The sequence below is a fragment of the Aplidium turbinatum genome, chromosome 2 (genome assembly GCF_918807975.1).
Source record: "Aplidium turbinatum chromosome 2, kaAplTurb1.1, whole genome shotgun sequence".
In the NCBI taxonomy this organism is placed as follows: Eukaryota; Metazoa; Chordata; class Ascidiacea; order Aplousobranchia; family Polyclinidae; genus Aplidium; species Aplidium turbinatum.
In genome coordinates this window covers 22980285-22994714 of record NC_137473.1, presented here as the reverse complement: position 1 = coordinate 22994714, position 14430 = coordinate 22980285, and the positions used below count along the sequence as shown (strand labels likewise).

Sequence of the window (14430 nt, the reverse complement as noted above, 5' to 3'; positions counted from 1 at the left end):
AAACTACCATAGGCTCCGTTTCGCTTAAACTATTTGTCAACCACACAAGCTTACAATGACACAACGCAAGATGTAGCAACAACTATGTTGGTTGAAACAACATTCTCCACAGAAAAAAGCGAGGCAAGCAATATTGTGTCGAAACGAAATGTTTTTGATTCGAACCAAGTGGTAGCCACCCAGCTTCAGGCAAGACAGCATGCATCTGTGACTCACCTGAGGATGCACTTGTTGATGTACTCGGCATGGCAAAGATGGAGTTGGTCCAATGTGGTCACATTGTGCTTCAGATCGTCGTTGAACTCTTGCCAACAAACATGTAGCACCTGCGTTATAATGGCATCGTCGTAACGTCATTTCCGATATAGACGTTGATATGGAAGAACCAACAAATCATTTCATGACCAACGTTAAATAACGAACACTAATAGCAGGAAAAGGCTTTGTAATGTTAAGATGGAGGCGTTCCGATCTTCTCCCCAACTCCTTTGTTGTGATGATAGTGAATGCTTTGTAGCATTGACCGAGCGAGTGTTGTCACAAGTTTTCCATGCATCAAAAACCCATGGTGTAGTTTTGGCGAATGATTACTCGATGTTCGTCACCACATTGTCGTAAGACAGACGAAACTTTCTAATTTAAATAATAAAGATTTAATTTTGTAAATTGAATCTTACCGCTTGATCGGCGGCAGATAGAGGTTTATCTCCAACCCGTGTGGGCTATCTCACCTGGGAAGATACGTATCCTTGCATCACTTTTACAAAATTCTGCATCTCATGGCGAAAGATGTGACTTTTGCGCACATCCGATGACGTCATGCGTGACACATTAGAGCGGTCTGACGCTGAAAGAGTAACCGTTGAAGGTAATCACACAAGGGATTCTAGTTTAAACCAAATTTGGCATGGTAACGCCTAGACTGCATATTGCTCCTGTGGTGAACAACTAGACAAGAAACTTCTTCATTAAAGAGTTCCACCCACTACGATATTTATCAAGTTCCTTGAAAGGAATTACTGTGTCGACCTCAGCTTTATTATAAAATAAATTAATCATAAAGCCACGTTTAAATAAAATTATGCCATTCATTTAAACAAAACAACAGACACGTAATTACGTACTGTTTTACATATTTATGTTTTTATTCATTTATTATGATTTAATGACATGATTTACAATAATATAATCATTACAAAGAACAATGGAAGCAAAAAAGTGAACTGCAGTCAGGTTTGCTGATTAGCTTGTTGTAGATTAAGTCAGTTTCAACAAGAAGATGTCAAAAAGCGATTCACAACTCTATCGCATCTCTCCAGTCTCTACTTGAGCTCAGGGCGATAGCACAATAATCTGCTCAACCAAACAGAAAAATACCATGGTTGGGTAGGTTGTTATTAAATGTTTCAAAATGCTGTAAATATGGCAATATGGTTCCAATATAGTTCGCAATATGGTTCCACACGCTTGAGTGATATTGAAAAAACCTTTCCAATGAACTACACAACTCACCGATCCTATTCAACCGAGCACGTATGTCCTGCAGAGCCCACGCGACGAGTTTCAGTTGCAATAGAAACGAGAGCATGAGGTTGTATTTGTTGTGGCAGCTCTCGCTGATTATCACGTTGATCGGCCACTGGACCTTGTAGCGAAGTTCAAGGCAATTCAAGACTTGCAAGTCTGAAAGCGCAAATTTACTAAGTGAAAAAGACGAAACTATCAAGTTATTCAATATTTTAATAATTTCGAAGAAATATTCTACTAAACATAATGGAGCTCCGCGATGTTGTCGTATCCGGGTTAACACCTGGTGATTAAAGGTTTAGATCAAGGATGCCTAAAAGTTTTCTGGGCATGAGGCACATTTTGCCATTAGTGAGTCTTGTCCGGCCGCGTTTTACTTTTAACGACTTTCGTTCTTTCTGCTTCAGCCATATAACTACAAGGTAGGGCAACCACGCAGAATGTTGGTTACATGAACACAATGAAACTGTTGGTTTATTTTCCACACTTTTCAATGAAAGTAGTATTTGCAGCCGTGATTTCCAATAATGTCGTCCCAAAACGTTGCAGCGTGCTCCCGGAAGGTATCGAGTACGCGATCTTTCTTTTTGTGCCGCCACACAAAAACACGAACAATGCTAAGGGCTGCCAAACTGAGGCACGCGGCCTGACTGTGAGTCTTTTTAGCAATTTAGTGATCCGTGAACCATTCGTCATAATTTTACTTGTATGAAGTAGTTGTGGGCCGCATGGAAACTTCAAGTGCAATTCTTCTAACTTTTTCGTGCTGTCATGGTTTGGTTTCTTTTTGACTTACAGTTGCAGCTAAAGACACGTTTTTGGTAATCCGATAATTTATCTAAGAAAACGTGGTATGAATAGGCCTCTCAAACTATTGCGTTTTGCAATTAAGGTCGGTTTGTTACAATTATTCGTTTTATCGTAGTGGTTTCAAACGTGAGCCTTCAACAGTGATTGAACGAGTGCTTGACAGACAGATGGTTTGACAGAGGAGTAATGGAACCACATCAGATGTGGCAACCAGTCAAGTTCTTTCCATCTACTTTCACAGAGTAGAGCTTTAATAGAGAGTTTGTCTTGTAGAATCATAGGCATACGAAACCGGGTAACGTAATCGTTTAACATACTGAAATTTATCATAGTAACATCTAAAGAAAAGTACATTGAAACAAATTTCGAACGTTTTCTACATCACATCATGTCCTTTTCAGGAATAACATACAGTAATTTTATCTACATAAGTGAGCCGATGTGCATAAAATTACAGTATGCTATTCCCGAAGAGGTCATTATGTGATGTCGAAAACGTTTGAAATTTGTTTCAATGTAGTTTTTTGTAAATGATACTTTCATAGGGTACTTTTGCATGTATACCATCAACTCAAGTCAATTACCTGTTGGATTGAAAGCTAGTGGAAGAAACTTCACTTGGAAGGAGAGGTAAGTAGCTAATGGTGAGGATCTTCGTGTAGATGATTGGATTGAATGAGCAAGAATTGAATCCAAACAAACCGGGTTGAAAAGCTCAACTGGACGACGATCACTGTGCACCTGTTGATGCGCAAAAGCTTTATTGAATAGGTTGGCTGCTTAACGCTCCAGACAGCAAATCAACTGGTTTTTTTACATTGATTCAACGTCAGACGTTGAATCAATGTTGATTTGCTGTCTAGGACTGTAGAGCACGACACTTGAAAGAGTGCGGTTGTGATGTTTGAGCGCGCGGCTGTGTGTTTCACAAAACATTTAAAAGATAAGACAGACAACATGGAAAAGGAAACTTTCTTGCCTTCCAGTCCACCTAATGCAAATGTTCAATTATCGAACGTTACCATGGATACGACGACATTGAAGCTTAAAATTATTTTCTGACATAATCCCGCTTCATTTTAACAATCGATCAGGTCCCCAACCTGATGATTAGATTTAAGACTCAAGATGAAATTTAAATGAAGTCGATCACTGCGTCAACCTTCAAGCGTATCCTACCGAGACAGCTGTCTGCTCTCGGTAAGCATCGAGCCAACAACGTCACAAACGTCGGTCTCACAGCTGCCTTCGACACCCGGTTATGTTTCTGCATCAACTTCGACTCCTGAGCGCCCAGTGCCAACCGCTATTGAACGAAACAAAGAATCTGACGCAGCGTCGGTATGAGAGTCACAGCGGATACAAGTTGTCCGCACAACGAACCATTTCGAATAAATCGTCGCTCAGCGTCCGAGCAAACTCTCCATCTTCCAACAAAAAGAAGTGACGTAATGCCTCGAAGTGACGTGGCAAATCGAGATCATCCATAAAATAGCGAATCGCGCATCTGAAACATGAAATGGAACATAAATAAACGTTGTTGCAACAGCATTATTGTCGGATACAAAGAGATCATGTGAATTAATGAGAAACTGCGACGCAGGGACGGAGTGGCTGATCAAATTGTAGTCATCAAAATGACAACAACGGTTAAAATTGTACATCAGGGCGTATAGCGACGTATTATGAGTAGCGTCGATCAGAGTTTCAAACGAATATTTATAAAGCGGACAACAAAATAAACCAAAGCAGTATATTCATAAGCTAACAAAGAAGATAGTGATATACAGATGAACATAATACATTCCAAAGAACAGTTTAATCGTTTTAGAAGTATCGATACTTGAAGCTGCAACATTCCATAACTACACTCGCCTATTGACCAACGAAGATTGTTGTTTGATTGGTTGAATGACAGAGTTTCGCAACAAAATGGGTAGAGTGTGAAGATCGATTGACGTAGCGGCGTCATCGCCCGACAACAAACTCGCGACGTCATATTGTGCTTCATCATCGCTCACGTCAGTGTCGTTCACAAAATTCAACAAATCAACAAACTTGAGGGATTCATTTACGTCTAAAAAACATGAAATATTACTAGATAAGACGGCAGGCAAAATGAAAGCGTGAGGGTTACAGCTAGTCGACTTGGCACCGTTCACAATAAGATTTGTGGCATTGAACTTTGTTGTTTATTGCTAAGCATTTTCTGGGAAACATATCGTCGGTTGCACAGGGTGGTCAGTTTCTTTCGCCATAATGCCGAAGAAAAAGTTCAGTGATTAAACGTTTAGTTACAAGAGTCAATTTGACCAGATAATAATCACAAAATATTGGCATTATTTGCGCGTGTCCGCAGAAAAGCAGACGCTTGTACAAACTGAATGGAGTAATAAGAAAGTCTATCTTCGTGTACGCATTCTAGTAATGGTCAGAAGGTGAGTGAGATTTCTAATATTCTATATAACTACTTTTGGTTGGAAAAAGAACTGTCACGCTACCTCTTCTTTCCGATTTAAAAGCTTTTTTAAAAAAATTCACTTCATCATCATATGCCCCAATCTTGGGGAGATGGAGATTAAAGCGGGGACCTTCTGGGATTGTATTTGGATTGTCAGAAAAGTCGGTTTTATCTGTAATAAAATAAACTTTGCAATAACGTGTATCATATCAACTTTCAAGGACAAAAATTAAAAAAAGTGTTTAAGTTTTTTTTTTATTTAATTTTTGAGACACCTCTTTCCTTCTAGTCAGAAGCCTGACTCGGATATATAATCAGCGAACCATGCACCGAGATGTGCAATGGCGGAGTGTGGCGTTGATATAAACTTTTGTCGCATCCTGGCTTGCGGTTGATTGTCAAAGACTTAAACGACGAGAAGCCTACCTTCGTGTCCACCTTCAGTTACGTGTCATTGCTTCAGATTGTCATTGTCACTTAAGTGTCTTGACGAAGGCACAACCACGTGCTCTTGAGCAAAGAATATTCGAGCGTTGCGCTGGGCTCTCTCACTTGGTTATGCAGTCGACTGATAACAGTTCATTGAATTAGTCAAACAACTGGAATGTGACTCACCATCGCGAGGGTACAACAGTGTCGTGATACAAGTGCGTGACCTACTGGGATGATTGCTTCGATCAGGAACGATATCGCTGGCTTCCTTCTGTAAAAATACGAAACAAAAAAGGCTCATTGTAACTCACCCTTTCACTGCTGGTCGCACCTGCATCTATACATTATCTCTGTCAACTGTGTTCACCTTATTTAATGTAAAAACAACGTGAGCTGCGCTACAGGAGACGTGCACTCACAGTAAACTGGTTATAATAGCAGTCAATTACTTGCGTCACCAGAGAGCAATGCTAAATCGTAGGTTTCTTTCAATCACACAGTAGGAAGTTTCTTAAGAGACATTTTTCTAAGAGAAAGTTTCTCTACTTGAACTCGTGAATGGAAGCTTGTCAGTTTTATCATTTGTCACACTAACGTTTTCCTTCATTTTTTTAAATTTTTTATTAAAATTCTCACTGCCTTGTGTGCACTGAAAAAAATAAAACGAGTTTTATATGTTGCAAAGTTCGTGAAACGCAGAGACGTTTTGTATCATATATGACAAATTATGACTATCATCATCAGCCAGTCATGTCACTGCTGGCGGATGGACTCCACATATGTTTCCACACCATTCTGTTTTCGCTGTTCTCATCCAGGTGGTGCCAATCTTTTCTTCTATGTCATCTCGCCATCTTCTTTTTGGTCTCCCTCTAGTTCTTCTTGCATATCTTGGTGTCCATTCTGTGGTTATTTTGGCCCATCTGCTGTCTGTCATTCTTGCTGCATGTCCCGCCCATGGCCACTTTAGATTTGTTGATGTTTCCATGACGTCTTTTATTAATGACATATTATAACTCTATCAGTACGAAAATGACAACATCGAAGAAAGTTGTAAACTTTGAAAACTGTCTGTTGATAGAAAGGGTTAACCGCCAATATAAGAGTGAGCAGTGAGCACCCATAAATGCACAACATTTGTAACAGCTTCAATTATTCCCTTTAACAGCTTGCAAAATGTAAGACCGGCTTCAAGTTGACGCGAGCAGCATCAAAAGCGGCAAACGTTGACCAGAGTAGATTTCACTCAAGCGGCCAGTCTGGCTAGTGGCAGATTTTTTCGTTTCATCTTATATACGGCAGAGTTGAAATATTTCAACTTTTCTGCTTGCCGTTTCGGTAACCGGTAAGTTGATCTTGCAAGTCTTCACAGTGGGCTAGCTACAACCACGAGAAGTGAGATTGTGTTGTAGTTTTCGACGGTTTATGGCCTAAGTACATTGTTAAAGTTGTTTTCTTGCTCGCTAGGCTAACCTGGAGTCTAACAATAACTTTGAAGTAAAAAAGGTAGAAGTCGTCCGAAGTTACGGATCTCAGGTGCTGGCGAACATAAAGTAGACTTCGGTACGGTGTACGTTCCGGTTACCTGTCTGATATAATCAGTATTCTACTATAGATTTGAACCAAGAACGCAAGTATCCTTATCATAAAAAGGGAGATCTTCGCAGCTGTATGGGTACAATGTAGACTGGTCTAGTGTGCAGACGAATTTTTGTGACTGAGATACCGGTGTAGCAGTCCAAGAGTTACTGCATGCCAAAAGTTACAAGAGTTGCCAAATATTTCATCCCTATATGGACAAATTCATCGTTTAGTTAAAAAAAATTTTTTTCTATTTTTTGAAAACATTTTAGTCCAGTCAAAACATGTTGTATTTTTAATTTTTTTTTTTTCGAGTACTTTCTCTTCTTTTTTCGAGTACTTTTCGAGTACTTTTCGATTTTTTTTCAAACGTAGCAAATCTGTTACGTCAGGCACATTCGCACTACCTACAGAATTTTGAAACGTAGCAGATCTGTAACGTCAGGCGCTCTAGCAACAAAAGCACACAATAAACAGTAACAAGCAACTAGTTTATTTTCACTCAAACAGCACAAAATTGTTCATTTTTTGTGGAATTTCAAAACAGTGTTTCGTTTTGTCTATGCAAAGGTGTTCTTCACACTTCTAACAAAAGTATAGGCAGCTTGTCCAGCCAGACATTTTGCATAATCCCCTTTTTTTGTAAATATATATGCAAACTTCTTAGCTGTTTTTCCGAGACGTTTGGAAGGGTCTAACTGGACCAAATACAAATAGGACTGCTCCACAATAGCTTCATCATATAACAGTTTGAAGTAATTGGCTGGTGATGAAATGTGGGTCAGCTTGTTCACGCACAGTGGTCATCGAAGGGGTGTTTCTCATGGAAGGAATTTTTCTTACACAGCTTCAAATTAAACAGGGTGGTTTGGTTGTCCTTGTTGGTGGATTGATGGATTCCATTATGCCTTCATCTAAAAATAACAAGTTGTAAAAGAGTAAGGAAAAATACTACAAAGCTGCAGTATAAAAGTAAATGACAAGAATCACTATTATTTTCCATTTATGAATTTGACATACATATGCGATTATGGATTGTACAAACATTACCTATTGTGGGACTGAGAAATAAGTGAGACATTCTCAAACAAATACAAAACTCAATGTGGCTCAAGAGAGCATGGTGGAGAGTCCTTTTTACCATCAGAGTATATATCGAACACATCAGTTTGATAGTAGAGAGGGATGATTTATATTTTTAGTTGTCGTCGCCGTGTGGGCCTCTGGTTATCATTATAACATGGAATGGATTTTTTTGCAGTACATGTAAGTTTCTTTTGTGACAAAGTCCACTAAAGCTGAGTTAATGCTTGGTTATATGGAAGGCCAGCCATTATACGTGTTCACTGATAGTGTTTATTTGTATGAAACTTACCTGAATCACTAAAGCTGTCATCTGGCACATCAACAAAGGTAGAAGGGTCCACTACTGGAACATTCTTAGTGTCAGACTCCAAAATATCAAAACATTCATCTTTTCTTTTTCCACCAACTGGTCTTGTTTACCGATTTTTTCCATAAAAAGATCATGCATTCATTTTGCACCTATGAAAATAAAACTTTATTGATTACAAATCTAACAAAACAAAAGTTTTGAGGTCAAAATAAACAGTTGCATGATGGACGAAGTCAACAGATTTGTTACGTTTGAACTTATGATGACTGTAGCATATATAAACATCATTTATGAAATATTTTGTTATCAACTACTCCAACAGTCTTATTTTCAAATAAAACAAAAAATCCAACGCACCTGGGTGTTCTGAAAATCCAAAACTTTACGAGAGAACATCTAAGCTAAGCTGCTGTTGCTATGAACCTGACTCAAAGAACTTTGTGTTCGAAAAAATCAGTGAAGCGAGACCGCAGTGTTTCCAAAATGAAATAGCACTATAGTCAGATGCCACAGAATCAAATTCTTCAAAATTAAAACTTATGAATGCTTTAACAGTAAAATAAATTGCGATAATTTGAAACGTAGCAGATCTGTCACAAATGTCCATATAGGGTTAAATTTTATTTAATTTTGTTTTGAAAAATAATTAAATTTTTAACCTCTCAAAAGGTCAGATTAATAATTATAAGTATTTTGTAATGTTGATTGAAAAGCTTGCATTGGTTTGAGAGCAAGGAATTCATTACACTTAGTTAAAACAATTTTCGCTTTTCTATCGATTGCGAAAACGCCGGGCACCGCTGGTAACATTTGGACTGACAGTAACTTCCAGACTGCAACGACGCAGAAACAGTCCAAAAGTTACTGCTATTGTAAGTGAGTGTGCTTTTTCGAAATTCTTTTGGGAAAACTTGTAAACGGACTGAAACTTCACTTGGTCAGTATATTAAACCCTCTGCAAGTATGCGAGAGATGAATCCCAAGGATAAACATTTTCACCACGAAACCATAATTCTAGACTTTAAGTTTCGTGCCACGTGTTTTCGATGGGAGTCAGTGGCGTAGCTAGGGGGGGCGGACCGCCCCGAGCGGCACGTCTGGGGGGCGGCACTTTCAGACAGGACGTTTTGTTTTTTTTGTTGATAATGCAAAAGTACACGGAAAATAAAAGCAAACAGAATGGCAACGTTCAAAACAGTGGCGTAGCCAAGGGGGAGGAGGGGTTTGGGGGTTACAACCCTCCCTTTGGCACGCATGTGACGTCACGATATTGAGAATGATGCTTTCAGTCTCTATGTCTCTAAAACAAAGTTTGCCTAATTTTAAACGAAACTCCATTAAAAGAGCGAGTTTTGCCAATACCAAACATTTAAATATCTCAGCCAGGAATTAGCAACAAGAAAACATAGAGACTTAGCTTTATTAAGTTACCGAAAAATTCATAAGAAAACATGATCTTATCCTTTTGCTATGCCACCGGACAGCACCATTTTACAGGAATATTTATACTAGGGGATTTATACCCACATTTTTGTTGAAAATGCTCTTAGAATGCACCAAATCCAAAGTAATTTTTCAAAATTTTCTGGGGGAGGCCCTCCAGACTCCCCGCCGCTGGGTGTCGTCTTTAGCGAGGACGTCGTCGGGCTTAGCCCGCCGGCCCTTAAAACCCTCCCTTTCAAAATTACTGGCTACGCTACTGGTTCAAAACATACAATAATTCCACCTTAAGTCAATTAAAAAAATTTTTATTTTCACATGCTTTTTCTTGAAGGGGCGGCAAAATCTGAATCCGCCCCGGGCGGCACATTCCCTAGCTACGCCACTAATGGGAGTCCAACAGAAATTCATTGGAATCTCAAAGTGTTCAACACTTTCGTAAAAGCTAAAGCCTTCCCCGCGTGTGAGACTGTGATAGCCTACTCACTGAAGGTTGATGGCGTTTTGACTACCGCTTGGCTTACATGTAGCCTAAGTTACTTTATATTTCTTCAAAACGATAGTTATGAAAAACCAGACCAAAAATAGGCTCAGTGCTTCATTCACTAGAAAACTTTGGTTTTAACTTTCATGAAATAGGCCTACATAAAATATAGTCAAAGACTATGTTCGTCAACTACAACTCAAGACCAGCGGCTAACAAGTCAGCCTTCAAATGCAAACTTTGCACGATATATTAAGGCCTGTGGCTTATTAAATGCCACCGATTCACGTATAGCCACGATTTAAACTTTGAAATGTTTGGAGCGAGGATCAATTAAATTATTTGTTTCAACAGAGCCATAGAGCCTACAATGAGTCAATAAAACACTCATAATACTACATTGTGAATCGTAGCTTGCATTATAGCACAATCAGGATGACAGCAAAAGACTATAGGCTAAGTGGTCATCTAGTCAATCATCTCCCCATGCAAATTTATTTGCCAACGCACGTAAGGCACGGACACAACTTCAAATGGTATAATACAAACAAATCAGGTTGAAATGATAGCCTACGTAAATTGTTAGGTTACAAATTCAAATTTCATTCCAATACAGCAAAAATTTCTGGTACAAAACTCAACTTTTAACTTTCATCTTATTTTCGCTTCATTCCCAATTACGTTTCTGCTGTAAATCATGTTGTTAAGATGCAATGGTGGATAAGTCTTCAAGTTCAACATGTTTCCAATGTTGAAATCATTTATACAAATCTGCTGCAAGCGTTAAATCTGAAAACCCTGTTTCAGTAACTTCTGGACTAGCAGTAACTTTCAGACCGCGTATACGCGGTCCAGAAATTACGGTAACTTTCAGACCGCAGTAACTCCTGGACCGTTACACCGGTGGTTATGATTTTTGGTGTACGGGTACCTACTCTACCAGTCTACTGACCCCACCAGACCGGTAGGACGAAAAGCTTGGGAAAAAATTTAAATTATAGATGACGTTAAAACTTATAAATGTCCAACGAGACTGTTGGATGCATATCTCAATCGGTACCTGTTTCTCTTTGTCTGTCAACATCACGTCACACTGCCGTAATTGTGTTTGGATTGTGTTCTCAAATAGTAAAAAATAAATTAATGAATTATTTAGAGCGCGATTTAGATGGTGAAACATGGCAATGATGATCAAGTTATGCAGCTTGAAAAACGCACCATTTTTTTTTCATTTTATTTTGATGTGGCATAATTAATCAAATAAATTAAAATCGGCGGAGGGAAGAGTTTGTAGTTTGGTTTATTGCGCGCAAAATTTAAAGATGCAAGGCAAAGGCCTTTGGATGAGTGGCATCATCTCACAAATGAATTAAATTAAAAGAAAGTTGGCGCTCTTCAAAGAACAGTTTATAAAATTAGTGTCTGTCATAGAAACTACACACTGCTACCAAAATTACTACGACTGTTCGAAACTATTTTTTCAAACGAAACGAAGATTTAGTTTAAAAAAGACTGTTCGAAATGACAGGATCTCTTTCACTGATAAAACGACCTTCAAGCAAAGCACGATTTAAAAATTTACGTCAGGAAGGGTGAGAAAGAAACTAAAGCTATTGTTCAATGAAACTTTGCAATCAGTTACAGCATAAGTACTATACAGGGTCAAGATAGTATGTAAAAACTACTGAACAAACAATGCGGAAAACACGTCACTAACACACCTGGACTGCGGGTGTTTGGGATTCATGACCATACAGGATGTGCTGCATTGTAGAATCGCTGCTGTGGCCGAGACGCTTGCTGGTGTCAACTGACTGAAGCAGCTGGGACGAAGGATCAATCGAAACTACGTTGAAACAACGTCAGTTAATGACTTTTAAGTTAAAAGCAATATTCATTAAATCGTAACCAGAAATAAAAAAAGAAACATAAGTGCTGAAGTAGCGTGGGAAGGGTAAGACGGCCAGATCACTTCCGTTTCAAATGTTATTGTCACAATTAATATGCATAGCCAGCATAGGCGCCGACTTTTCAAAAAACCTTGGGAGGCGAGAAAGGTGATGACGTCATAACCATAACGCTATTTTGCTCAATTAAAATAGTCTTTGATTAAGCTTACTGTCTTGTTTATATTGACACCTAGGTCGCAAGCCGAATTTATTAGAACTGCTGCTTGAAACGATTAGTTTTACGCATGCAGTAGCCTACGTCTAGTAAAAATTTTGATTATGTTAGCTCATAATTGGAACAGTTGGAAAACAAGCCGATTCATTTCCTTTTCGTGGGAGTGAATAACGATCAAGACAGTGAAGTTATATATTACGAAATAAAACGCAAAAAAATCATGATCTCAAGCAGAGTGGAAACCCGCTATGAGTTTTATTAGCTTCGTTTTGCTAATTACTTACCTTCAAAGCGTTAACAACGGCGAAGTGTTTTCTCTTACCGTATGTTTTTTATCTAAAGTCTTTATAGTCTGTTATCGAATACCGTATATACTCGAGTATAGGTCGAGATGTTCACAAGTGATTTTCATCTTAAAAAGACAGGTTCAACTTATACACGGGACAAGCTCGGCAGTTTTCAAAATGAACACATTTTTGCTGCGGCAAAATCATTGCCAACGTAGATTACGGAGTGTGCAATGGCGTCGGTGGAATTAAAAGTTTTGAATACGATTATTTGCAGTGACTCAAACTTAATTTTTAAATCTAATGATTTCTATCAATTTTAAACTTTATGCACTTGTTGAGCAATATGCAAAGCTCACAAGACAAAACAGAAAGAGCTGCTTTAAGAAATCGATTTTTTTATTTTTGCGTGTAGGATATAATTGTTCTAATTACGTAACATTCCATGATCGTGGAAGTCGATGTCAAACCTTAGCGGCTGCATAAAACAATGAGGTCAGGTTAGTTAGGTGATAATAGCGGTAAGAGACGTTGTTAATGCAAGCAATATCTGCGACCAAGTTAAACACCTTTTCTTTTATCGGTTTTCGATTTAATTCTCACACATCTTGAAAAAAACAATGCGTTCTGTTGAATCATAATTGATCTCACAGCGGGAAGACCTCATTGAAAATTGCGCGTCTAATTTAGCTGGTTTACTTAATATTGCAGTGAATAGTTACGTGACTATTCCAGCAGCGTAAATTACTCTACCTTCTACTTTGAAATTTCCATACCGTATGAGAAAGCCATGCGATCAGCTGCTGTTTTGCGGGCAAGAGCAACGTAGGCTATACTGTATTTCGCTTTCGGCATTCTTTAAGTCCGTTTAAATTATCTAAATCTCTTTCGCGAAGTGTTTTATCTTTGAAACACCACTTGTAATAACCATTTTTGTTGCCCCTCAACCATAAATTTACGGGGGGCGCCGCCCCCCGGCCCCCCTGGAAGTCGGCGCGTATGATAGCCAGGGCAGCAGACAATATTTTATATACATTTTTTTTGCAGATAAAATTACATGACTTTTGACACTGTTTTATTTTTTTGAACACTGTTTTTATTTTTACCACTTGAGAGGTTACTGATATTTTTGTTGGCAAAAATGAAAAGCAGAGAAGGAAAAAATGTTGTGGAGAGCCATGAATCACACTTGGACAACTAGATAATTCTACTGTAGTTACCTAATTCGATAAATTAGAGCGAAATGTCGGTAATTCTAATTCTAATCTAATTCGGTAAAAACTTGTTTGCTTAAATTGTAATTCTTATCCAATTTCCAGTTTAAGTTTTTCTAAAAATTTTAGTTTGTCCAACAGTATTTTTTGGCAAATGGAAGGATACTGCGCTCTTATCAACATTATACATACACAAAGAAAATGCAATAAAACGATCAAGATCAACGTGTCATTCCATCTCTTGAGCAGCAAAGTCATGAAAAATTCGATTAATTCATCAATTTACTGATATTACAATGTATATTATGACGTAAGTGGTTTTGGCGCTGTGATGGTGGAATGACACTTTGATCCCGAGTTGCCACATTGGCGTTTTTATCCAACTAAAAAAAGATATGTGACAACTGTATCCAACTATTTCTAATCTAGTTCAAATTCTACTCTAATTTGTGAAAACTTGGGTAGCTCTAATTCTAATCCTAGTCTAATTTGTAAAAGCTTAAATTACTCTAATTCTAATACTAATCTAATTTCGAAAGACTACAAAAATTCTTGTTGTCCAAGTCTGCCATGAATACAAAAAATTAAGAGTAGAAGGAAGCGTCGAAGTCTGCAACTAGTGGTTTATACATGATCAACTTCTATTAAGCTAACGCCATTGAGATGTAGGCTAC

The 14430-nt window shown here is 38.3% G+C and overlaps 1 protein-coding gene across 2 annotated transcripts in view; it reads right to left on the bottom strand.

Annotated features, from left to right (window-relative positions):
- Window positions 1–14430, bottom strand: part of LOC145765040 (gamma-tubulin complex component 6-like) — a 36354-nt gene that overhangs the window by 1545 nt on the left and 20379 nt on the right. For both annotated transcript variants that reach the window (XM_082576777.1, XM_082576778.1), the window contains 9 exons: window positions 11853–11977; window positions 5414–5501; window positions 4839–4970; window positions 4213–4414; window positions 3721–3844; window positions 2922–3078; window positions 1513–1683; window positions 732–847; window positions 217–326 (listed from right to left, as the gene is read on the bottom strand). In XM_082576777.1, the coding sequence (XP_082432903.1) occupies window positions 217–326; window positions 732–847; window positions 1513–1683; window positions 2922–3078; window positions 3721–3844; window positions 4213–4414; window positions 4839–4970; window positions 5414–5501; window positions 11853–11977 (1225 nt within the window). The remainder of the gene's footprint in view (window positions 1–216; window positions 327–731; window positions 848–1512; window positions 1684–2921; window positions 3079–3720; window positions 3845–4212; window positions 4415–4838; window positions 4971–5413; window positions 5502–11852; window positions 11978–14430) is intronic.